This window comes from Maylandia zebra, linkage group LG2 (genome assembly GCF_041146795.1).
Source record: "Maylandia zebra isolate NMK-2024a linkage group LG2, Mzebra_GT3a, whole genome shotgun sequence".
In the NCBI taxonomy this organism is placed as follows: Eukaryota; Metazoa; Chordata; class Actinopteri; order Cichliformes; family Cichlidae; genus Maylandia; species Maylandia zebra.
In genome coordinates, this window is record NC_135168.1 from 37,510,302 (window position 1) to 37,536,869 (window position 26,568).

The window sequence follows — 26,568 nt, forward strand, 5'->3', positions numbered from 1 at the left end:
GTCAAAGCTAGCAGGCAAGCAGGTTTTCTAATCGCTGCGTTTTGGCAAGAAATTGTTTTTAACACGACCTGTTTCGGTGTCTGTACATCTGCGAGTGAAGTCCTAACGCGGGTGTCTGTGCAGTAGCTACTCGAAGTTTAAGAGTTGAAGCTAACGGCAGAGCACGTTGTGTTCCTTGTGACACACCGTTAGTACGTGTGTGGCGCGGCGGAAAGAAGCTAGCTGACTTTAGCATAGATATCTCTTGCTTTTACTCAGGATGCCATGCCACAATCAGCAGCTGAACAATGTGAGCAGTGGCCAGGAGCACCCAATGAAGCAAGTTCGGTTTGCAAACAGTAACAGCAGCGTGCCTGCAGTAGTATCCAACTCCGAACCAAGTGATGCCACAACACAGCCTGACAGCCAGGACAACCTGGGACCCCAGCTTAAGCTGCTTCCTCTGAATGACCAGATCCGTGAATTACAGACAATAATCAGAGACAAGTGAGTCCCCCGCTCTTGTTTACTGACACACAGGCCATATGCATAGTGGTTGTGGTACAAAAGCAAGTAACGAGCCTTATATAAAATATAGACTTGTGTTTATGGTCTCTGTAGAAAACTATAATTAGTAAATGGAAAAACGTAGCTGTTCTTCATTTCACTGAACTGGAACTATAATAGAAAACCAGGAAGGTATGCCAAAAAAGGCAGCTTACCAAAAATTTTATGGAATGTAAATTTCCAGGGGAAGTCAAAGAGTTTGCAGTGATATTAGATAGGTCAGGCAAACGTATAGCACATCTCAGATCTTGATGTAATATTAGAAAAACAAAGCGTGAGGTTTAAATAACTCACTCTTTAAACATATGTCAAATGACCAAATGGTAAATGGCCTGTATTTATACAGCGCTTTACTAGTCCCTAAGGACCCAAAAGCGCTTTACATATCCAGTCATCCACCCATTCACACACACATTCACACACTGGTGATGGCAGCTACATTGTAGCCACAGCCACCCTGGGGCGCACAGAGAAATGCTTTCAGCCTGACCATCTCCAATTTCCTTTCAAATGTTAGAAGGGGGGGGGGGCACGCTTCTTATTAAAGAAACTGCAACATTTTACCTCTATATTGTTATAAGTTTACTCATAAAGTAGATATTTTTTCATATAAATATTTTTTATTTTTTAAATGTGTGTATATATATATATATATATAGATAGATAGATAGATAGATAGATATATATAGATATATATATTTATATATATAGATAGATAGATAGATAGATAGATATTTTGTGTCTATCTATCTAAGTTGGGGGCATTTTCAACCAGCTATATCTACAGAGCTACTTAAATTATGTAAATCATATTTTTTTGGCCAAATATCTCCGACCTTCACTTTATGTAGCAAATTTGAGTTCATGATCACCCTGGGAATTTTTCAGGCTGGGATTTTTTTCCAGATTTAGTCAGTTGATATGAAATGACCCATATAGCTTCAATGATGACTCAACATGGTGAAAGAAACTACAGTATGTGCAATATTGTCCATGCCTGTGACTAGGGCTGGGCCATATTATACCGTTCACGGTAATACCAGTATAATGTTAGGCAACGATAGGAAAATGAAATATCGCGATAGAATATGAGTAAAACGCGCATGCGCAGTGGCTTTGTTTTCATACGCACATGGCCGATTGTTGAGTGAAACAAATGAACCAGAATTGGTTTGTAAAAATGGTGCAACTTCAGTGATGTGGAACTGGTTTGGTGTTTGTCCGTCAGATACACGACAAAGCACATTTTTTTGCAGAACATGCAAGCGGCCGTCGTTATTGTCGGACTAAGATGCTCTTAAATCTGGGAGTAATCTGGGTCCTAAACTCCATAACCTTCAGGTCAAACGAACACTGCAGCATCACTGAGAGTTAAAAACTGTCTAAATTCTTTCATCTTTAATAAAACGATCAGCATTGCTGCTTTACCAGGTGTAACTATGAAGTTTAACTTCCAGGCATCCATGAAAACAAAATTTATTACATTTAACGGAGTTAGAAGTTAGCAGGAAGCTAGCGGAAGCTAGCTCGCTAGTTTCGCTAGCATGTTCTGACTGAGAGACTGAGAGATTTCTGAAAAAAATCAAACGTACAGCTCTGCTATCACTTCCAACATAAATGAAGACAGGAAACTAAACAGCAGTGACGTTTATAGGGTTACTGAAGTTGGGCTAGCTGGTATTTAATGATGTGCTACGTGATCGCTAGCAACACAGCTATGTTAGCATAATATAAACAGTGAAGCTGGAGGACAAACACTAACACTTTTCCACTTAAAAAAGTTAACGTTAAGGTTTCTGATAGTTAGAGACAAATGCAATCGCATGGCAGGATGCTGTAAACGGACCAAACTTCAGTCAGAAGAACAACTGAGATAATCCATCCACAATACGAGGTTAGTCATTAATATACTGCAACAACATGGGAACAGAGCAGCTGTGATAGAATACAGCATTAATGAATCAATGGTACAGAAGTGGAGGAAGCAAGAAGAATGAGTTTAATAAAGTTTGATTTATCTGACTGCTTTGTTTCGCTTAATGTGCCTTATAATCCCGTGCACCTTATGGTCCGAAAAATGCGTACTGCACACTGCAGTTTAATGTTGCAAAGCACCTCTTTTTAACTTCAGTGGATATTATACATGGTTATGCTCAGGATATGTCAGCCCATTTCTACTGGAAATGCCTTTTGGTTAAACTTTCAGCAAGGCATTTGCATTTGCACTGTTACATTTTTATAAAGCTTTAATGTACATAAAAACCAGCTTCTTGTTTAAGTGAAAATAAATGGAAGGTTGTCTTTTTGCGCTAGTAATGTTGTGGAGTTGTATTTTGTCTCGCATCAATTATATCGTCAGTTATATCGTTATCGCAAATTTTCAAATATATATCGTGATAAATATTTTTGGCCATATCGCCCTGCTCTACCTGTGACTAAAACAAGTGATGCTTCTTCAAGGAAACGTCATAGTAACTATCATAACAGGTTCAGCTACAACATTTTTTAAGCCTTTCAAGGAGAGAATAATTTATTGTATCAAAAGAACCAACATATCTTACAGTTGTTAAGATGTCTTGTGTAGTTATAACCTTGTATTACTTTACCTGATACAAACAGGAATAGTTGTCGTCTGTTCACACAAAAAGAGATGAAATTGAAGCAGTAATAAGATTATTTGAATCAGAGCAGTGCTGAGTATCAACCAGCTCAGAGACGCATGTATCTTAAAAAATAGATCATTAGGAACTATAAATGCAACAAAAATGATATTATTGTAATGAAAACGAAAAGTTAAAATACTAATTATGAATAGCCCACTTTAAAGTAGTCACATGTAGTAAAAGATTTGCATTTTTACTGTTATTGGTATTTTGATGGGCAAACATCCAAATAATAGTTGGTGCCTTCTTCATTAACACATGATAAGAATTAAAAAATGACATGCATACAGTCATGTAAAAAAGAGTTTCCACAGGACTATGCAGTGCTGATAGTTTGATCATCATCAACTGTCAGGATCTTTGTAAAAGCAGACATTTTGGCAATTTGCTGGTCTGGAGCATTCAGGTGTGTGTTAACAACCATGCAATGCTCAGATAATCTGTAAAAACTCCCAAGAGCTGCATCTCAGACTCTACAGGCCTCAGTTAGTATGATAAAACTCATGACAGTACAATCAGAAAAAGACTGAACAAGTCTGGTTTGCTTGGAAGGGTTGCCAGGAGAATACATCTTCTCTTTAAAAATAACCTAGCAGAGGGGGTTGTTTCAAAGTTGATCTGAACAAACCACAAAATGTTGGGCCAGGGTTCACATTTCCGAAAAACAAAACACAGCACATCAGCACAAATACCTCATACCAGCTGTAAAGCATGGTGGAGAAGGGGTGATGATTTAAGCTTATTTTGCAGCTATATACCTAAGCATATTGCAGTCACTTAGTCGACCATATGCCAAAGTATTTTACAGTGAAATGTCAGGCCATGGGCTAAAGCTTGATGTCACACAACAGGACAATGATCTCCAACAGAATGACTGAAAAAGAGAAGAATAAAGATGTTGCAGCAGTCCAGTCAAAGTCCAGACCTCAGCCTTAATTAAATTCTGTGGCAGGACCTTAAAAATATTGTGCATATATGAATGCCTGCAAACCTCAATGAACAAATAGCACTGTAAGTGCGCCACAAGTGAGCGACAATTCCTCCACAATGATGTGAGAGACTTAAAACGCCATACAGAAAACAATTACTGCTAAATAATAAACTATTGAATCATGGGGTATCCTTTAAGTTTTCAAAGAAGTACATATTGTCATGGGGAAACTTACTTTTTCACATGACTGTATAACAAATGGCTTAAATAAATAGCCATTGCAAATATCAGATGTTCTTTACAGGTTAAGAATTGCTTGAAAATGACCCTTTTCATAGTAAAAGTTTGCCAACCCCTGATCTAAAATGATCTAATCAAACTCATATTTACATTTTCAGGACAACCAGCAGAGGAGATTTTGTGTTTTGTGCAGACCGACTGGTAAGATCATGACTTTAATACAGTATGCTGTAAGAGTGTGAAGATTTTATAAATAAAGTCTGTTTGTGTTGTAAAAAACCAGATCAGGCTTGTAGTTGAAGAGGGCTTGAACCAGCTCCCCTACTCTGAGTGCACAGTGACCACACCGACAGGTGAGGAGGATCTCTCTGTAATAACAAAGTCGTTATTCAGGTGTAAAGACTAGGTTAGACAAAAATAGAGTTCTGAATTCTGACCAGTGGGCTCCAGTGTTTGAGTGTTTTAACTCCCAGCATTATATGACTGTGTGGGCTTTTTCTGAACAGCTACATTTTGTGACTGTTTCTGCTTCATTTTTTCCCTCAGGGTACAAGTATGAGGGTGTCAAGTTTGAAAGAGGCAACTGTGGAGTCAGCATTATGAGGAGTGGTAAGTTAAACCTTCTCTAGCACACCTATCAAAACAAATTTGTGTCTTTCCTAGGTACACATAAGTCTTCCATGAAACCGTGTACTCATACTGTGCATCTGTTTTGCTCTTGCTCGGTTATCGTTTGCGCTGGATCATAGACTAACTACTCTCTTGTTTGAATACTACGTTGTGTAAACGTTATGTTAGGCATTTGAGACAGCTATTTGTCTTTAGTTTTGTAGAGAGCACAGTCTCTGAAGGCTTCGCTGTCAGCAGACCACACAACCAGAAGTGACACTTGTTATCTATCCTTTTGGTTTAATGAGACTGTTACCATAGCTGTCTGCAAAGCCTGTTTTGCCTTTTTGACAGTCATGCTAGAATAAAACACAGGTAGTATAAAACTCAAACACTGTACCTTAAAGGTAACACATCAGCTAAGTCAAAACACCGGTTCTATTGTTTTCCATACCACAGTCATGTCTTGACATCCTCGTGGGTTGACTTTGAGCATGTCATGGTAGAGCGCTGTAATGTAATGAAGACTGAATGCTTTACAGTGTGACCAGTGTGTGAACTTTTCTATGTGGTTGTGGAGGAAAGCGGGCAATTCTGCATTTATATATAGCATTGTTTGTTTGCTTGTTTTTTAAATGGCACCAGCCATGTCTTTATATTTCTTTAATATTTTTAGGTGACTTTGGGTTTAGGAAAATCCGGAATGTATTTTTATGATTAGCGCTGCTGATAATTATTCTTGTAATTTCAAACAAACCGATATGGCGTGAGCGTGTCTTACTGGAGAAATGAGACGCAACACACATGTAGGTGCAGGTCTGCTGGAAATCCCCGCTGATGAAGACAAAACTAACCCTAAGCAACAAATATATTTCAACCTTTCAACCACAGTTGCATTTCACGTGCTTTCTCACAGGTGAGGCCATGGAGCAGGGTCTCCGTGATTGCTGCCGCTCTATCCGCATTGGCAAGATCCTCATACAGAGTGACGAAGAGACACAGAAAGCCAAGGTCTACTATGCCAAGTTCCCCCCAGATGTGTATAGAAGAAAAGTGCTGCTCATGTACCCTATTCTCAGTAAGTAACAAGATGGCTGAGCTCGTTTTTTCTTGCTGGTGACTCCAGTTTGTCACCTTCAGTAGCACGTAAATGTCAAGAGATGTTCAATTCTGTGCAAGTGTAAAAAGTAAAAAAGTTTTTTGTATTTATTCATTTTGGAAAATCTCCCTTGAGTTGACCTTCACCACCAAGTCTGCATTTCCACATCACGCCGGCCCATTCACACTGCTCTGATAATTATAGTTCTCATGGGGCTAATTATACATTGCCTGGGAGATAGCCACCAGGCTGCTGAATAACATAATGAGTGCCAACAAAAATAGTATCTTAATAGCCCCGGTTTCCCTGTGTCACAAAGCAGCATTTTTCTGTTCTCAGCTTTAAAAAAAAAAGTGACCAAGCTAGGCTCAAGGTATATTTTATAATGTCAGAATGATGGAACATATGGTTTCATTGATGCATGCTAACTGGATGTGAAATTAAAGCCTGTCAATTGTCCAGACTCATGGGCACATCAATCAGCACACAATCACTTTCCTTTCCTTTTAAGATGCTCATAATGCATGAGTTGGATATATTTGAATTGGGAAAAATGCAATTATCTAGTTTGTCTTGGGAATCTGTTACGACTTGTCACATATTCTTAAGATGAGTCAGCAAATTTGTCATTATAAGCAGGAATGTGAAGCAAACCTTATTTGTTCTGTGTCTGCAGGTACAGGGAACACCGTGATTGAGGCTGTGAGGGTGCTGAAAGAGCACAGGGTCCAACCCAAACATATTATCCTACTCAGCCTCTTCTCCACACCTCATGGTAAGCCAGACAGCTCAACACAAGTGCAGTCGCCACCAGCTCGGTTTTGTTTACCTCCCAGATCACACACTTTGTCCTCTATTGCTCCTCCACTCATGTTTCTGCTGCATCAGTGTCTATATAAAAAATACTGTTGCCAACAACAATGAGGTTCTGTGGCGCTGCTGATCTGAAGTCTTGCTCAGCAGTCATCAGTAAACTATGGTAACTTCTGCACGTTTATAGTTTTCTCTACTTTAGCTTGGGCCAGATTGTTTTGATGTTTAATGGATTTATTCCACTTAAATATATGAAACGTTGATATATTAAGCACATGTTGCCATTAAAATATAAAAAGCTATTTAATCCTCTGAAGGGGATGAAGCCTTTTTAAAGACATTTCCTTTTACCAGGTAATCAAACCCTGGTCTACACTATATACAGAAGTGGTCGCTTTATTAGGTACAGGTGCTCAACTCACAGGCACGAGTATGTAATCAGCTAATCACGTCACCAACCCAATGCATGTAGACATGTCAAGTTGGGCAAGAAAGGTGATGTAAGTGAACATTCCATGGTTGCTGGTGTCAAGGAGGTTGGTCTAAGTGTTTTAGAAATTGCTGATCTATTGGGATTTTCCACACGATCATCTCTAGAGTTTCAGAGAATGTTCTAAAAAGGTAATAAATCCAGTCAGCAGGCGTTCTATGGGTTAAAATGCCTTGTTGATGTCAAAAGTCAGACTGCTTTAAGCTGAGAGGAAGGAACCACCAACTCAAAAAAAAAGACATTTTAGAACCAAGGTATGCAGAAGAGCATCTTTGAATGTGCAACACATCAAAACTTGTAGCAGATAGGCTACAGCAGCAGAAGACCACACTGGGTGCCACTCCTGTCTGCTAAGGACAGAAAACAGAGGCTACAGTTCACACAAGTTCACAAAAAATGGATAATAGAAGTCTGAGAAAAACATCACCTGGTCTAATGTCTCTATTTTTGCAGCGACATTTGGATGGTAGTGTCAGCATTTTCCATCCATTTATAAGCGCAGTGTGCACATGTTCTGGTGGCTGCTTCCAGCAGGATAACACAGCAGGAGCTCAAAGCTCAAGTCATCTCAAGCTGGTTAGAGACAGTGATAGTGAGTTAGCTGTACTCCAATCTCTGATGAATTTTTCCAGCACCTTATGCAAAAGCGGCTCCAACTTAATACTAGCAAAATGTACCTAATAATAAAGTAGATGATTCAAGTGATTCCTGGACACCAATGTTGGTAATCTTATTGTCATGTGGAATGAGACCATTGTGTGTTACCATTACATTATTTTTAATAATCTATAATTAGTATTTTTTATACTAACAGTGTATCTGACAGTGCTAAAGGAGTTGTAATGAACTGACAGGATCCCCTGCAGCTCTGCTTAGTCAGTACTTTATAGTGAGTTTCAGTTCATTGTTTAGTGTTTGTTCATTCTCAATCCATTTGCAGCTACAGCAGACAACTGCCTTTAATAAAAAAGCACTTAAAAGCCACAGTAGGTAGCAAGTGGAGTAGCTGATGAACATAGTGGACTTAAAGGTAGATTATTCCCCTCGGGGGTTGGTAGAAACAAAAACAGTGCCAAATGCCAGATAAATAATAATTTTGTTTTGGAACAGGTGAACATGTAAATATGCATCTACTTTTTAATGTTTGCTGTATAAACCTAAAAAGTGAGAATATGTCAGTGTTGTTGCTTCTTAAGCTTTAGGCCCCTTTATCAGCTTACCTGAGCTGTGCTTAACCTCACCACAGTACAGCTGAAGATGGTGGGAAATAAGATGGTTGCTTTTTTCCATCCTGGTCATGAACTGGCATTGCATAGCAGTCTTACCTCAGAAAAGCTTCAGGTTTTGGCTGCTAGTTGCTTTTGTTTATTCAGCACATCAGTGGCTTAGATTTCAGACAGAAAGTGAACCAACTGTACATTTTTCTTCTAGGAGCAAAATCTATAATCCAGGAGTTCCCAGATATCACAATTCTGACCACAGAAGTCCACCCGGTGGCTCCAACACATTTCGGACAGAGGTACTTTGGCACCGACTAAATGGAGGACAACCCGAGGAACATGATCTGCAAATAGTTTTGGTTTTTAATATATTTTGCAATGTATTTGTCATGTTCTCCTCATTGTGCGAAGTACTGCTTCTCATTTACAAAGTTCAAAAACTGATATCAAATTAATCAAATGTATATATTATTCTATGCTGTGTATAGTCATACTATAAAAAGACTACACAGAACCATGTAAAGAGTTCAACTTGGATCATTTTATTCTGCATGTTACAACATCTGCTGGATCAATAAAGAATATTTGTTTACAAAGAACAGCAAATGAAACTATTGGTAGTTTTGACGTGATGGAAAAAGGGAAGCACCACAATCACATACTCCAAAGACGGGTTAAAGAGGGGACCACATGTGCTCTAGCAACATTGAACTCCTGCCTTCTCAAGTTGTAAATGTTCTGTTTGATTAAAGTATGTTACTTCAATAGTTCACTTACCGGTAATAGAACAAAATATACAGACACTGCCTGCAGCAGGTATGGTTCAAACTCGATACACGAGAGAAAAAAAAAGGCAGACTTTTATAACAATAAATAGACAAAAGACTAAATGATACACTCAACAGCCATATCCTTAATGTTTTCATACAAGCTTTCACATATCCCTGATAAATAACCTACAGTTTCAGTAGAATGAACAGAAGCCTTTCTCAGATATGAGCAGCATTTAGTTTAGGTCACTCAACTTGGGAAAAAACTGATCTGACCAAAAGTTTAAGCTTCAACATACAACTGTACACACATCTGGTGAAAACCCAACTTCTTATGCATGACTGAATAAATGGGTTTACTTTGTTAAAGAAGTGGTTTCCTGCCAGGTGCGCTGTCTAAATACACAAAAGCAGTCTGAATAAGATTAGCTTTCATTGGTATTAAAATACATAAACACAGGTAAAAAAAAAAAAAAATCAGAACATTATATTGCAGAAGATCACTGCCCTCTACCAACCTGTTGATGAGGATCAGTTAATATGTACAGTGTATTTATCTAAAAAGATCAAAAACAGACATAGAAGACCCTATGCCCTCTCATATGCATGTTTGTGTCTATAACAAAAGCAACTTTTAATCCCCTGCATCCAAAGTGTTATCTTCCCAGGGATAGCTAATGATAAAAAAAAGACTGATTAGATTTAAAAAAAAAAAAGTCTCAGTAAATCTCATGCTCAGACCCCAGACATAAATCTAACCAATCACTGCATCCTTCTTAATCAATGTAGCAAACAGCTTTTAAGCCATGATATACAGTCTATTCAGAATATGACTCCACTGATAGATAGACATATCAAGTTTGCCATAATACTCAGATGTAACATGTAATCAGGTCTAACTATGACCAAATTTATGCTTGTCTTATTGTTACAGTCACCATTGTGATTAGACACTGAGCTAATGACATTCGAACTGCAACAGGGAGGATAAAACACTCCATAATGGGGGAAGAAGTGCCCAAGATGTTGGTGCAAAGTACTCAAAAGGATGATGAGGAGCAGGAGGATACATTCCGAGGAGATACTGACTCCAAAAGCAGGAATACTTGTTAGTAAGGCTCAGGTTAAGTTAGCTTTTTAATAATATGTTTAAGTCAAATCTTATGTTTAAATGCTGTAAACCTCAAACTTGTAGACAACTCAGTCACTATGAGACTTCTGGAGCCTGACAAGTGCGAGTTCCCTTCCCGTCCCCCACCAAAGAAACCATAAGGTGCAACACTGTAAGCTTAACTCTCAAACAGAAACCTGTAAAATTGCACACTGCCAGACAGAAGCTGTAAAGGTTTAGTGCTCTGTCAAGAATAACAAATACAGGCAAAATATTTTCTCTGTAATTAAAAAAAAGAAATCAGTTGCTTTTCTGTAAAACAGGAAACACTTGACTTGCCCCGAAAATAAAATTTTATGATGACATGAGAGGCGATGCTTCCACTGGTCATCCAATGAGTTCCTTTTTTCATCAGTATGTGAAGCATCGGGGTAGAGTTGGCAACGACAGTCCAAACGCAGGTCTTAATCCTCTTGTTTGGGCCCCTTCGGTGTGTCTGAACGTCCTTGTGATTTGGAATGATTTACCTCTCAATACACAGTGTGTGCGATACAAGTCCAGGTCTCCACCAGTGTAAATTATTCCTCCATCTCTATGGTAACAGAGGGGTCCACATCCTCTGCTGGAATGATTAAAAATAAAAAATAAAAAAAAAATCAGCATGTAAAGTAATTTTTTCTGTGGTTTTGTTGTAAACGATGCATCTGGTAGTGAACAGTGTGGTTCATGTGACCAGCAGGTGGTAGCAAAATATAAACACAGCAGCAGTTTATAGTGAAGCCTTCAGGTCATTTCAACTGAACAAATATTGAACTAATCTGCCGTTGCATGGTGTCGTTACTGTGTCCCATCCCCTCCGCCGTTAGCCCAAGGTTACAAACCTTGCCCATCTTATTGCTCCTACTGTGTGACCTCCAACAACGTTTGTTTTTGGATGTTTCAGTGCAGGGATTCCATATTTGGAAAGTCAAGTTACGGAAAAGTCGGGGTCTCTGAATGGATATTTTCTCTGTCACTACACTCGAGCAATAAATATGACTTTCATAGGAATAAAAAACATAAATAAGAGACAGGCACAAATAACTTATAAAGCACAAGTAGTCACTGGACACTATTACTTGTTTTTGTAAGACCTGAAGGTGATAGAGTAGGTAAAATATTTGTTTAGAAAATACAGTAAAAGTCACCGGATGCCTGCAAGCATTTGCCTGTGACTCGCATGACTCACCCTTTATTTTTGTTTTTAAATTTCACAGTGCAAAGCAACTACAAAGGTCAAAATGACACAAAGGATAACTGTAATTAGATACTAACAGATTCTGGAAAAAACTCAAGCATTAAGTCTCTTAAGAGGTTTTTAATGGATTAAAAAAATGCAAAAGTATTAGAGCCAATTATTTTTGGAAGGAAGCTACTTGTGTCTTTAGCACCAGCAATCTCATCTAGAGTAAATAGAAGCCAAGAGCCATATATTTCATGGATCAGGTGCTACTGTGAAGATATGTTGACCAGCAGGTCATGACAGCTGTCCTGGATGATATAAGTTGAATAGGATATACAGTATATTGGGCATTAATGAGAAAAAGGCGTTTTCAGCTCTGTGTATTTTAAATATGACAGAATTTAAATAAACTCACCCAAGCTTCCCTCCTCAGACCCATCATCAGACTCTTCCCACATGTCCTCGTTAGCTAATAAGGGGTTCTGGGATTCAGAGCTCCGGTTCTTCAAAGCAAAGTAGTGGCCATTCCCTTGGCTGACATATAAGAGGTACAGAAACAGATGGAAGCTTGTTAAAGATCCAGTTAACTATTAAATAAGTTCCAACCATTGATCAAATTCTTCACTATGCATGTTATTCATTAGCTCCACTGCAGCTTGATGTAACTACTCTGTATTCTGAAGTCAATGTCATATTGTTCCCCATCAATTATTCATATCCCTTATACTTCAAATATTCAGTCTACTACTTAAATCATTATACTGATCTCTAACTCTTCCTCCACCATGGCAGTAAGCTGAGGTACAGACACTTGCTCAGCCTCTTTGTCCACAACATTATGCAAGAACTAACAGGCCAAATTCCATGAACCTGGTGGAGAAGTGGTGGTGAACAGAGGAAGTATCCATTAGCTTTTGGTGAGGATCCAGATCATGTTCTGTGAGTACTGGCTTTGGCACACGTTGCACTCTGAATTAATTCTGTGTATTTCAACACTCTGTTGCAAACTATAGGGCCAAGACTTCAGTGTAAAGATGCCAAAATGCCATCACCTCATTATAGAAATCAACGAGTTGCCTCCTGACAACAAACTCACCTCGTAAAGACGGGGATGAACCACAATCTCAGATTCTCTCCAAATACCTGCTCCAGATTTCTGCGCGTGCCGACGTTAAAGCCGTTTTTGTCTGGTCCGTTGGCAAAAACCGGAGCTGAGAAGGCCTCTAAAAAACAGATATGAAACTAGTTAGGTTTCCCCTGTCAACCTTTCAATTCTCCATACCATATTTAATGTGTGCTTAATGTATTAAATAAATGAGATCAATTTCTTAAGGAGGAGGGTTTAATCAGTAAATGCGTCAAATTCTCACCTAATGTGGATCTGTTCTTGGCCACAAGCCAACAGTGGTAGCCAAAGAGGAACATGAGACTGACAAAGAACATGAGAGCCACAAACATGAGGAAGAGGACGTGGAACTTTGCAGGCCCGTTTGGCAAGACCCCCTGGGAAAGAGAGAAATGAGAGTGCTAGAAACCTGAGAATAAACTATGACAGAATGCTTGAATCTTGCGGAAATACAATACTGCTGACTATAAGGACTTCAAAATGACATTATGACAACTTGTGAATATGAGTCATAAAGCAAGAATGACACTCACTTCCCAGAATTTGAGGAAATACTGAAAGACTGTTGCCGCAATGAATATACAGTACATCATAGAGTAGGCAAGGAAAAGGAGAAAAAACTTGTAGTTGGAAAAACCAACACAGTTGTTCACCCTTAAAAGGAAAAAGACATTCTGGTTTTAGAACAAAACATTTATTTCACCATTTAAACACTGACGAAGAGGAAGAGATTACAACTTACCAGGGACAGTGATGGTCCATCTTTAAGACACACCTTAAAAGCAAGACAAGGTTTCTATATCATTTTAATGGCATTTGTTTCATGTTAGGCAAGCTTTTCTTACAGCTTTCTTTAACATGTACACTGGCAGCTATCGGCTCGTTCCCTTTGCTAAACTTCTGCACTGATTGATCTTTGGAATAATGTCTTCAAGACATGACATGGCAAACAAAAGCAACATCCTCTAATTATCACAACAGTCCCTGGCCAACAAATATCTAATTGCCTCTCTCCATCTCCAGATGAAGAGATTGGGGAGGAAAGGGTGTCTTACATTTCACAGACGGAGCAGTGGTGACAGCGGTCAGGCTTCAGCACCTGGCAGCGGTCGCAGAACCTGATAGCTGGAGACAAGAGGATGGCGAGTTGAATGGACGACATTTGAGCTGAGCTTGCCCTTCAAATACTTCCTGCAGCCCAGAACTTAAGTCTTACCAATCAGCATTAATGAAAGAGATATACTGGCTGATTACTCTGGATGAAGATGCTCCGGAGTGCACACAAAGCTAATTGCCCTCACCCATTTCCTTTCACCAAACACAGATTATGTGTGAGATGATGGATTGCGGCTAATATACCTGTATTGTTAGTGCTGCCCCCCACAACTCTATATCAAATAAGGTGGACAAAGAAAATTAGAAGAAAAAAAACATTTCACATGATTTCACATGCTTTCACTGCTTACCTCCAGATTGGGCTCGAGTGAAAATAGGCAGCTTCTTTGCAATCTCAACCAGGATTTGCTTCTGAGCATCTGGTCTGTCCTCCATTTCGTACCTTTGCTTGTCTGAGTATGACAGCTGAAACTAAAGCAGACAGACAGATATTTGCATACAACATATTCAGCATAGGCCACAGTTAATTGGTGATATTCAGGTTAGCTCTCCAGACCTTTTTGCATGGAGACGCAGGAGGGGTGAATATTGACTTCCAGTAGGTCCAGGAGAACATCACAAAGCAAACATGAAATAAAAGCAAATAGGCCACTGCAAGCACAAGAAATAATCACCATAATACATAATATATCAGAAACAAGCCCGGTGTTATTCTAGTTCATGGTTCAACAGTGCACATTACACTGAGACGAGAGGGTAGCTTACCTTTTTCCAGTGTATTGGTGATTGTAACTGTTAAAACAAGAACATGATTTCAGAAATACACCCAAGTTGGCTGACTGACAACAGTCTAGCTAACTGTTTTGGCTAACACTAGTTTGTTTATTGTTTACTGAAACAGCATTTACCGGCTAACACGACTAGCCAGACTGTCAGGTTGTACTTAGCTAAGAGGAATAACAGCACAACAGTTTTGGTATAAAACCAGGAATTACCACTGAGCTTGTAGGGGAAGATGGGAAATTAGTTTAGGTTTAAGGAGAATCTGATTGTATATTAAGTAAATGAACGCACACACCCGAAGCCACTTCCTGCTCTTTCTATAACGTTATGTCAACACCGCTGTGCGGCAGTCTGCGGTGTCTGTAACTAAACGATCAAAGTCGCGGGAAACCAACACAGTTTGCCATACTTACAAAGACATAGTTCAAAGACATAGGCGTAATACGACCACAAGACAACGGCGGTGATAATAAGAACAGGTATCCACGAGAAAACCCTCTGACAGCATCTCAAACCTCTGGAGAGAGCCATATTCCATCTGAGCTCCGCTCTCTTCCGCGTTCGACTACTATTCCTGGGATTTATCCATCAGTTGCATCGGGGAGCGATTCACTGCACTGAAGTTACCGTTTGGCTAGTGTTCCTTCTTTCTTTTTCTTTTTTTAAGATAAATATTACTTTTACTGTTGTAGAGTTACTCAAATATGCTTGATGGGCACATTAACATGTTTTTTGTTTTGTTTTGTTTTTTAGGAAGGAACAGCTGTTGTACATGGTGAATTCCAGTCAACTCAGGGTTAGGTTTGGTTTATTGGCACTGTTTTACAATAATTAAAGAACATAAAGCCTATTATAAGAAGCCGCATTAAAAAGCAAAAATACAAAAGAGCACACATTTTAATGGATACCCTCGGAAAAAAAACCCGGCCCAGCTGAAAACAGTAAAAAATAATGATGAAACAATTGTGTCTTGTTGTCTCGGTTCCAGGGCCCTTTTGTTGTTAATGTTATCAGTAACATCTGGACTTTTACTTCTGTCACAGGTCAGAGTGTCTGGAAAGGTCTAAATTTTCTGCAAGCAAGCAAAGAACTAAGCTCAAAATAGCACACTTCAGAAAACCTGGGAAAAATACATAACCATGTATTTTCCTTATGTATCCTGTCAAAGTACCCTCAGGTACAGTCTTGGTAAGAAGACAGCTATGTCAATTCTAAGGTTTCACATTAATAATAAAAAAAATAACAATAAAAAAAAAAACATCTGTAGCTTAACCGGGTCTTAAAATGAGATAAATGGAACCTGAGCTGGACAACAACATGTGACGTGACACTGTACCATTTTGTTTAAAATTAAACAAAGTTGTGGAAAACTCAGTAAACCCAATGACTCAGTAGCTCATAGAATCACTTTTAGCAGCACTTACTTAAATTAATCATTTTCTGTATGGCTTCATCGATGTCTCACTTTGTTTTGGAAAAGATGTTCCCGCACTCCTTTACACCATTGTTTCAGCCCATTGAGGTTTGTGGACATTTGTTTGAGCACAGGTTTCTTAAGCTCCCACCACAGCATTTCACTCAGGTTGCTGCCTGGACGTTGACTGTACTATTGCAGTACATTGATTCTCTTCTTTTTTGTTCATATCCTGCACCTGCAAAACAAATCCAAATCATCACCACCGTGCTTCACAGCTGGTGTCAGCTATTTGTGCTAATATGCTGTGGTTGTTTTTCACCAAATGTGGTGCTTTGTGTCATACGGACATATCTCCACTTTGGTCCACGAGGGACATTATCACAGAAGTCTTGGGATTTGTTTAGATATGGTTTGCGAACCTAAGCCATGACGCTGTGTCCTCATAACCCTTCCCAGACTATTGGGTTGGAAAAGTTGCCTCATTAAGATCAGTCCTGGTGTCTTTCCTCTTTGGCATTTTTTAACACACGCCTTAATGCTCCAGATCAGACTAGAGTTTCTTACACTTGCTGATAATCAATTACGTTAGATTAGCAACACCTTCTTACATTCTTAATTCATATGGAAGCAGCAAGGGTGAGTTTTTCACCCACTGCTTTGGCTTAAATAATGTTGGCTTAATTTAAATAAATAACAACATGCTGTAATATGTCACATTTTGTAGTTCATCTGAGGCTTTCTTTACATCAGATGACTTAGGACCTCATGTCCTGATATGAAAACCTTAAAAATGAAAGCCAGTATGCTTTTAACCTTTATTTATTTAACCTTTGTCTTCATCAGAAAATCAGTTTATTAATACTACTCAGAAAACACCTCCAGGATGTAGGATGATTTTACACTTTTCTTTTCCCCCTGATTTGAAATTAGGTCATAGAAGCTGATGTAGAAATGAAGGGAGTGAAGTGTGCGATGACACACACCACAGGTCCCCAGCTGGACCTCACCTTAGGAATGACTTAACATTAACGGAGCACTTTCTTCCAATTTAGCCCCCTTGTTACTCCGAAGTGTTTCAATTATAGGGTGTAGAACAGCTGTATCTTTGTCAGAATAACTGCAGGCCGCACACATGCTTACACGAAATTACTTAGGCTAATTGTTTTGACCTGCCAAGGCCGAGTCAGCCTGCATTGTTTGAAGGTAAGACCTGACTGCTGCTGCAATTCATTAGCTTTTAACATAAAGAATAATGTTCGCCTTCTCTGCTAAACAAGGCTCAGTGAATGACTCCTTCTCCTGCTGTTTCTTATTAATGTGTTGCTTAAAGTGTTAACTTTCACATAAAATAAAGCTGAAAGTCGTGTCGTGTATTTTTGGAAATCATCCGAGGAGTATTCCAGTAAATACGAGCCCGCTGATCTCCCCCTGGTTGCCTCGGTGTGCGGCCATTAAGTCATAATTTAGTTTCCTGTTACACAATCAAGGTACGAGGTGGAAGTTGTAAGGGTTTACTGCGTTGGCTTCTCACAGAGGAGGTTAAAAAGGATTGTCTCCAGGGGTTTCAGGTTTAGCCCTGTAAGAGCCAGCCTTTCCACTGCTTTGTTTATCCCACTGGTCTCTCTTTACTGGTGCAGTTGATGGGCACAGGCTGCTGTTTTATAGTTTTATTAGCTGGACAGGAGTGTGGCATCTCCAGCTTTCTCGAGGTGTTGACAGATGTCCGGTGTTTTTTCTGTTTTGGAATTAAGTACTTACAGCTTCTTCATCACATTCTTGCAGTGAAACCAAAATAAAAGATAATGCAGTGTATTGGAGGCAGAAACTTGCTGCACCTCATCTGTTTGGGCTTTTATTTATTAGCATTGTATCTGTGATTGGTTGTTGCAACACTCTGAAATATATGCAAGACACAGAAAATAAAGGTGAGGTTTTCAATTCAAATGGGACAAAAGCACCAAACACCACATGCACTTTGCAGGAGTGCCCAATAGGAGGCACTGCACGACTACTTTAAAACTGCAGACATAACATGTGTGTTTTACTACACTACAACTTTTAGTGATTGCTCTATTTACAAGCTCAAATTTGCATGTAGTCAAATGTTGGTTTAATGGGAGCTCATTAGTCGTGTTCATCGACTGCAGGTCTTGGCATCAAAGGGCACTAAAGCTTTATAATGAATGACTGTGGGTGAACATCAAGGAATCCAATTATACCAGGAATTAAACTTGTTTGAACATAGATTTGTGTTTTTAGGCTCATCGTTGTGAGATATGAAAATAAGAAAGAAAGTTCTGCAGAAACTGATGTCTGTTTATGAGTGTGCGAGTCTCATCTACTCCTCTTCATCCACCCCATCACAGAGATGCTGCTTCAGCCCTTTACGCCTTTTCGCCTCAGGTTTTATGGCATGCCGTCATCTTCTGACGTGTCAGATCAGCACAATGCGTAATTGTCTCCCCATTTTCACCATGTTATGGGACCCCCAGATGACTGGAGCATTTAACTGTGGACCAAAAGCCACAGCAGGACTGCGTAGACAGTACCACCTGCTTTCCCCCCTTTTACGTAATGCAGACTCCCTCTCTGCAGTGCCTTCTGGGATTGGGGTGTGAGGTGAGCTGCACCCAATACTGACCTCTTCTGTTCCATCCCACATGATCTTCCCCCTCTCTCTTTTTCAAGGCCTACATCTTCTCCTTCCCCTAAATTTCTTCGCACATCGTCCTTAGCCGGCTCTCCATCTAACTCCTGCTCTCTTTGCCCCCCCCCACACACTACCCCGCCCTCCTCTCAGTTCAAGCAACAGCGTCGGCAGCCCGGTGATGACAGCTCCTCTCTGATTCAACCGCTCACTGGAGGCAGGGAGCGGCCATCCATCCGTCAGCACGGCAGCAAACCCCTCCACTACAAAGTCATTGTGACTAGCAAAATAGTAACGACCTTTTAATCAAAACATTTACCCCTGTGTAAAAGTTACAACAAAAAAACCCCCCAGCTCATATCAGCAAGTCGAAGCAGACTCCTCATCTAAGGATGTGTGCGAGCAGATCGTATTGGAAGTGCATTCCTTGCCGCCCTGGTGGTAGTCTACATAAACAGTAGGGGCTGGAGAAGAGCCCATTTGGGGAGAAGTCATGCATGGCTGGAGAAAAGTGCTAAAGGACCACGCTTCACAATGAGCCACCATGCAGGCTTATTAAGTGGCGAGAGGAGCACAATGGCTGACACAATCCAGCGTTATTCGAGTTCGCTCTTGAGCCGCTGCTCACTGTTATGCCTTGAAGATGAAGTGGCACTTAGAGTGTGCATTTCATTTGACCCCTGAGACTCTCATGTCATGCAGTTGTGCTCTGCAGTCACGGCTGATTCAGGGAATGCTGATGATGCTAAGCACTTGGGAGGGTGATTCATTTGGGAGGTGTGTGTTTCCATGTGTATGTGAGGGAGCAACAGAGCTTGCATATATGCGTGTGTGTGGAAGAGCGAGAAAGAGGAATGGTGGTATTATTAGTTTTGTGTGTTTGCAGGCTTCATGTCTGTCTCGGTTTTTAAAACGCGACGAGATGATGCAGTATTGAGTTTGATTTCCATTTCATTCCCTGCATGCTTCAGCGTCTGGACGGGGAGTTCATCATGTGTGCATCCGCACACTGGAAAGTCTGCATTCATCTTGACATATTGTCATTAGTGTGCGTCCAGGTGATTGAAGAGTTGTTGGTTTGAGTTGCCCACATTCAGACAAAAGGTATGTGTGCAAAAGTCAGCCATGAGCACAGGAGTAATTAGGGAGACAGACCAGTACAAGAAAACACAGCTATGACTTCACAGAACATGGTCATGCACGTCATCTGCAATTTAGTTTAACACAACCCAGAAAAGGACTTAATCCAGTCCACTATTAGCCTATTAACACCAAAGCACTGCAGTGAAGAATGTCTAGAAACTTGTTCTGATGCATTATGCATGTATGAATAAGCCAGGTTGGAATCGGGGAGAATAATGCACGCCGTTTCTGCATTTTGACATCAGACTCAGAGGACAACTGCACAGCCTCAAGGTCTCGTTCTCACCCCACCGATGGCTCAGACGTCTGGAAAGCTGTTGAGTTGGTGTGACATCAGCAAACGGCACTCAGCGGAGCAGGAGAAGCCCTCAAAACAGGGCTATACTTCTGCCTGGCCTCTGCTCATATTCACACTTAACAGCAGAACAAACAATGACAGGGCAGGGAGGAATTGCAGACACCTCACCCAGCATGTGTGAAAATAAATCTGCTCAAGGGTGGAGACCTCTGTGTCTTTAACAATCATGGAAATTTCAGTGGCCACGCCACAAAGGAGGACCGCATGCGTTTTAATAAAGGCATTTCATTACACACCGTGTGCCTTGAAGTCGTCTGTGGAGCTCTTTTCATTGCCTTGATGCTGGCAGGATTTAAACAAAGACTGTTTTTCACCATTATCATTGTTCGTGATCTCCGTGCCTGTCATCAAACCAATTAATTGAATTTCATCAAGTGATAAAATAACACAGCGTGTTTAACCACACGGTAATATTGGCTGGGGAAATCAAAGGGGCACTGAAGCGGCTCTGTCACTTTGAAGTGCCCTTTTTTTTGGAAGCAGTCAGTGTAAATGTAAACACCTCTACGCCACTGAAAGTGGAAAGTCTGATGGGGTCCTCTTAGATAGTGAGAACAAAAGGCAAGCCTCTTATATCTAAGCTCATTTTCATCACCTAAGGTTAACTTTCCATAATGACAATAGATTGTATCAATATGTTTTATTTGACTGAGTGAAAGGGAAGCGGTTGTTAAGTGCCACCAGTGAGATACAAACAGAGAAAACAAAGTACTGCACTGGACACCGAGGCCAGCTGGAAAGTCTATCATCTCTCAGGGTTAGAAGCTGTTTGCTCTGCATTGTATGCCCACCTTTCCATGCGGCGCACAGTCACAACATACATAATACAAGGAAAAATGTACTCATTAATACGTTCCCCTTTTGGATGTTTTGTATCCGCTTGTTTCAGATTCCGGGCGTGCGGTGAGAACGCATGAGAGCAATAGCAAGAACATCTCCCGCCCCCCTCAGAAAACAGATTACTCACTAATGGTGCAGCAGGGAATAGTTTGAGGTAGACAGTGGAAGGCCTCATTGGGTTCTGATGATCCAGTCCTACTGATGCAACTACGTCAGGTTCACATGGGACTGAATCAGTCTTCTTCCACCATTGGTGTCTGTCACTCATCCTAATGAATAAACACTGCTCTGCCCATATATACACAGACAGAGGGAGAGAGTGACTACTCTCTGAATTAATGATATGGAACTATTCATAAGCTTTACAGACTCCTTGCCTACTGTATAAAAGGCAGCAATGAAAAATCCAGGTGGCACTTGGCAACAATGAAGAAAATCTGATTTATCATCTCTCTGACAAGCTAGTCGCTGTCTGTGCTCACCTAAGAGTCTGCTTGGAAGGTCATCTTAAGTGTCTCAAGCAGTCTGGTACCAGATGTGCTCAGATCCATCCGAGCCAGATCCTGCAAGGAACGGATCTCAGGCAGAGCAGTAATGTGGCATAAAAAGAAAATCTGGGTGACAACAGCTCATCTGTCTCCTCTGTAGAAGTAATTTATGAGTACCCCCATTTGAACCCTTCACAAATGAATTCTATCCAAAATTATATGCTCGTAAATATTCCGATGAACGTCGCGAGTAAAGAGGTGACACCGTCTAAATTTTCAGCAATTTACATTTCAAAATAGTCAAGGAAAGTCTCAAACTGGAGACTCGAATTTGAGTTCGGGCTGACTGTTTTTCCCAGCTCTGCATGGAAAGGGTCTGGAGTTATCATCGTGTAGGAGATTCCAGAGTAGGTACTTAAGGGAATCTGTTTCCATGCTCCAATTTAACACACGGGGACAGAGAGGCAGACTGTGAGAGTGGAATAAATAGAACAGACAGGGATGAATGTGGGAGAGAGATGAAAAAAGGACAAGATGGCTGAGGAGCAACGAGAGCGCGGAGCAGACAGGAGGGTAAACAAAGCATAGGTGAAAGAGATTTAGAAGATACATGAGCGTCGGGGCGCTGACAAAGAAAGATCCAGGTACAAGGAGCAAATCGAAAGCATATGGGAGTGGAAAGGGGCTTATTGATTTAGTAATGCAGTCAGAGCTCCCAGCTCAGCAAGAGAAGGCAGCCAAAGGTGGTACAGTTACTGAGTTGTAAATGGCATTAAGTAATCCCAACCTTTTGCATTTAAAGCCTCCCGATGTAGGCACTAATGTGTTTCATGCTACGGGTTACCAAAACAGACTCGGTGACCGTGTTTTGTTCTGTTTCGCAAGGAATGTAACAGATGCAGTCTGGAGCCGCAGGGGGCTGGTTAGCAGTCATAGCACATGTTGTTGACCTTGTCTGCACCCCCAAGAAACCTGGACCGGTCGCTCTATCTGATACATACATGCCTTTGAAGTGGAGACAGACAGAAAGACAGGCAGGCAGGCGCAGAAAATGGACCCGTGTGCCATTTCAAATCACTGCCTGTGCCAGCAGGAACACTTCATTAGCTGACATTGCTTTTAAAAATAGAACATAATACATAAGCCATGTGTCTTGGAAGTTACTCATATTGCTAAGAAATTTCCTCTCAGTTTGTACAATGCAGCTTCATGCCTGAGGGTTCACACTGTTGTAATCAGCTGTAGCCACCACCAACAAAAATCTGCATGATGCCAACAGCAGCTAAATTTTTCATTAGTCGAGTTTATTTGTGTAATAGCTTTAAAAACAGCAGATGTAGACCAAAGGGCTGTGGAGCCGGTAGAATCAAAAAACACAAAAATATGTCGATTTTTTTAAAAATAGAGACATACAGTGAGAAAACACGAATAAAATAAAAACAGAGTCTGGTTTAAAAACCAAAGAATAAAAATGGGGTTTCGAATGGGTTTTTAAAGTGTCTGATGTTGGAGAGGACCTGATGTGGAGGTGCAGTTTGTTCCACAGATTAGGAGCAGCTACTGCCAAGGCGTTGGGACAGCTAGGAGCATTTGCTCTGCAGACCTCTCTTGTCTAGAGGGAGTGTGCAAAGTTAAAAGATCAGAGAGGTAGGGAGGCGCCAACCCATGCAATGCCCTACGAGCAAACAATAAAATCACTCCTGACTAGCAGCCAGTATAAGGATGCCAGTATGGGGGATATGTGGTCTTGAGTGCATGTGCCAGCCATGCTGTAGACTTTTGGACCGGCTGCACTCGACTAAGCAACGGCAGACTAACACCTGCATTTTTGACGTTTAGGTGTATGTGCAACTAATATTTAATAACTAATAATTTCCTCTGGGATTAATAAAGTGTTCTGATTCTGATTGATTCTGATACCTGTCAGCCAAAAGTTTAGGTTTAAGGGTTTAAGATTGGTTGAACATTCAGCTTTGGACAGTTTTTTATTCCGTGTTTGGATCTGTTATTACAGAGGGGACATGGAAAAAAAAGTTTGGTTATGCTGTTTAAATAATGTTTAGTTGGTGCTAAGGGGTTCAAAGTGTGCCAAGAAAATTTCCCCCACACCATTACACCACGACCAGCAGCCTGAACCATGGATCCAAGACAGGATAGGTCCTTTCTTTCTGAATATCACAGCAGAAATCAAATCAATTTTGGTGAGCCTGTTTTTATCTGACAGATGAGACATCCGGCGTGGTCTTCTGCTGCTGCAGTCCGTCTATTTATGCGATCAGAGACGCTCTTCTGCACACCTTGGTTGTAACAAATGGTTGTTGAGTTACCGTTGCCTTCCTATTACCTCAAAGCAGTCTGACCATTCTCCTCTGACCTCTGACATCAGCAAGGCATTTTCACACAGAGAACTGTCACTCACTAGATGTTTTCTCTTTTTCAGAGAACAACCTGTGCAGGTAAATTCCAGTAGTTTCTGAAATACTCAGACAAGCCCGTCTGGCACCAACAAACCAACGCCACATTTAAGATCCCTTAAACAACCTCTTTCCCCCCATTCTGATGCTCAGTTTGAACTTTACCACGTCAGCTTGACCCTCTGATCATCCCTAAATGTGATTGGCTGATGAAATATTTTCATTAGTGAGCAGTTGGACACATATAGTAGCCTGTGAGTGTAAATATAGCTGGAAAAAGAATGCTTGCATTTTACTGCAATCATTTCAATAGCTGTTGAGATATTTCAGGCTGGGCTAAATTAATAGACAAAGGAGTTAATCAAAGCATGGCAATTATATTATTTTATTAATTAATCTATTTTATAAATACCACTTGTCTCGCCTCTAATTTTGCCTAGCATTGCCACAGGAAAGCCATTAATCAATGAGAAATTTATAGCGATGTTTTATTGCAAAGTGCCAAGAGCTTGTTTTGTTTGCAGGTTTTTTCAGCACCTTTTATCAGTAGGGAAAGCTGGTTTTACTGCTGGTCTTTCCACTGATGTATTTTATTTTAAATGCTCCATCTTTCCATTGGCAGTGTCATGTAAACCCTGGCAGCTGCAAATGTCTCCCCTGTACTGGATCCAGTGTTACAGTCCCACTGCTGTCAGGAGCCACCGGCCAGACCGACAGCTGCCTGGAGAGAGATTCTCGCGGGTCCAAACAGAACCTTTGTTGGGATCCTCCGAGTCTCGGCATGGTTGTAAATCCTCATCTAGTTGGTGAAGTCCAAAATATTCCCGTTGCTCATAGATGCACACATTGCAGACTATACCTACTGTAACCCTAATGCCGCCTATGGCATGCCATTCCGAAACGCTATTATAAATTTGACAACATAAGTAATTACTGTCAAAAGAGTGCAAACACAAATTCCTCGTAATGTGTGTGTGATTCATTGATGGAAAACAGTAACTCAGCGGGTAGAAACATGTTTCTCTTGGATCATCTTGTAAGCCTAATATTCTGAGCAACTGTTGTACGTCTGGCTTGGATTGAATTCAGGCTACCAAGAGTGGCACGACTGCTGTTTTCCTTAACTTATCTCCACTTTGCGTTTGTCAGTTATTGTTTTAGCGATAAGCTCCTGATGTGAAGCATTTGTGCAAAATTCAAGCCGTGAGTCTTGCGTGTAAAGTCCCACCAGGCTTTGCTGTCCTGTGGCCAGAGATATGCGTTGTATATACTCCAGTGTTTCTGTCTCCAGGACAACAAATTCAACTTGCTCACATGTCATCAGGTGGCTGATAATGAACGTGTCTTGGAGTGATGATGTCACTACCTCCATACAAAGGACAGCTCTAGCATTAGTTAGAGTGTGGAAGAGACTTCTCATTCGCAAAAGAGCTCTGTGTTAAGTTAGGGATTAGGGGGGGAAATTAGAGTGCCAGTGTCACCTTCAAATAGTTCCTCCATCTTTTAAAGTCACATAAAAGCTAAATCTATGCACTTGGGCAGCGGCGAGAACTTTGTTACATTGGATTTTCCATTTGGATTCAATAGCCAAGAAAAATATGGCACAACCAGCAGTGCTACATCAAAGTCGGAGACTGCAAACAGGGGGGAGGAAAGAGAAAGCGACACAGAAAGGAGGGGTATGGTTCATGCTGCTCCTGTGTACCCTCAATCCCTCTCCCCACCCTCTGGCAAGTAGCAAGCATCCAGTGCAACAGTGCAACAGGACTGAGTCCAGGAGCTGGGACAGCAGCCGAAATATTTAGATTTTTAGCCATACATCCATCACACTTGACACTTCTCCCTGCAGTCCCTCAACACATTTGCATAACAAACTTTCCACTTGAGGTAGTCCTTTTTTAGTAAAGCAGGGTGTGTGAAGAATGTCTGTTTTCTGATTAATGGCTGTATAGGACAGCAGTGATGATCAGAACTGTATGTGACACAGGAGGCCAGGCTGCCTTTGTGCTAATGAAGGCTATCATAAAAACAAAAAAAGCTCAGAGCAGCGATCTGTGGAGCTTTTTATGCTTTTCATTCTCGGTGCTGAGTAAATTGATTATTAAAGCTGCTTTAATAATCATTTGAATCCAAAGAAATTATGAACCTGAACTCACCTGAACTTCAGCTCTGTGGAGATTTTTAGCAAAAAAAAAAAGCCTGTTGCTGGATAAGGAAGCAGAACTTCGCATTTTTAATTTTTTGGTTGATTTTGGTTTTTTTGAGCATGGCTTTGTTTAGCTACAAGAGTATAATTTATAAAAGCTCCTGATTTCAGCTACAGCTTTGAGCCTTTTTGTATAGCTTGAAACTGAAACTGTGGAGTTTTCTTTCAGTATGCTGGCTTCCTCCCACAGCTGAACAACCTGCGTGGGGACTGGTTAAACTGACCTTAGGTGTGAATGGCTGTTTGTCTCTATATGTTAGTCCTGTGACAGCCTAATGACCCATCCAAGCTGTATCCTGTTTCTCACCCTATACTT

General features: G+C 40.7%; 2 protein-coding genes across 2 annotated transcripts; one reads left to right on the top strand and one right to left on the bottom strand.

The window, feature by feature from the left end:
- The first annotated feature begins 259 nt into the window (after positions 1-259).
- Positions 260-9,210, top strand: uprt (uracil phosphoribosyltransferase (FUR1) homolog (S. cerevisiae)). Its single transcript, XM_014412092.4, has 7 exons — positions 260-486; positions 4,539-4,581; positions 4,664-4,733; positions 4,927-4,989; positions 5,906-6,067; positions 6,765-6,863; positions 8,823-9,210. The coding sequence occupies exons 1-7, from the start codon at positions 260-262 to the stop codon at positions 8,927-8,929; spliced, it is 771 nt and encodes a 256-aa protein (XP_014267578.1). The 3' UTR covers positions 8,930-9,210.
- Positions 9,133-15,310, bottom strand: zdhhc15b (zDHHC palmitoyltransferase 15b). The gene is made up of 11 exons (XM_004540961.5): positions 15,153-15,310; positions 14,722-14,748; positions 14,513-14,607; positions 14,307-14,427; positions 13,896-13,965; positions 13,583-13,615; positions 13,374-13,494; positions 13,085-13,217; positions 12,811-12,937; positions 12,130-12,248; positions 9,133-11,114 (listed from the first exon to the last, which is right to left on the bottom strand). Exons 1-11 carry the CDS (start codon positions 15,268-15,270, stop codon positions 11,071-11,073), a joined length of 1,008 nt encoding a protein of 335 aa, XP_004541018.3. The 5' UTR covers positions 15,271-15,310; the 3' UTR covers positions 9,133-11,070.
- Between the last annotated feature and the right edge of the window lie 11,258 nt (positions 15,311-26,568).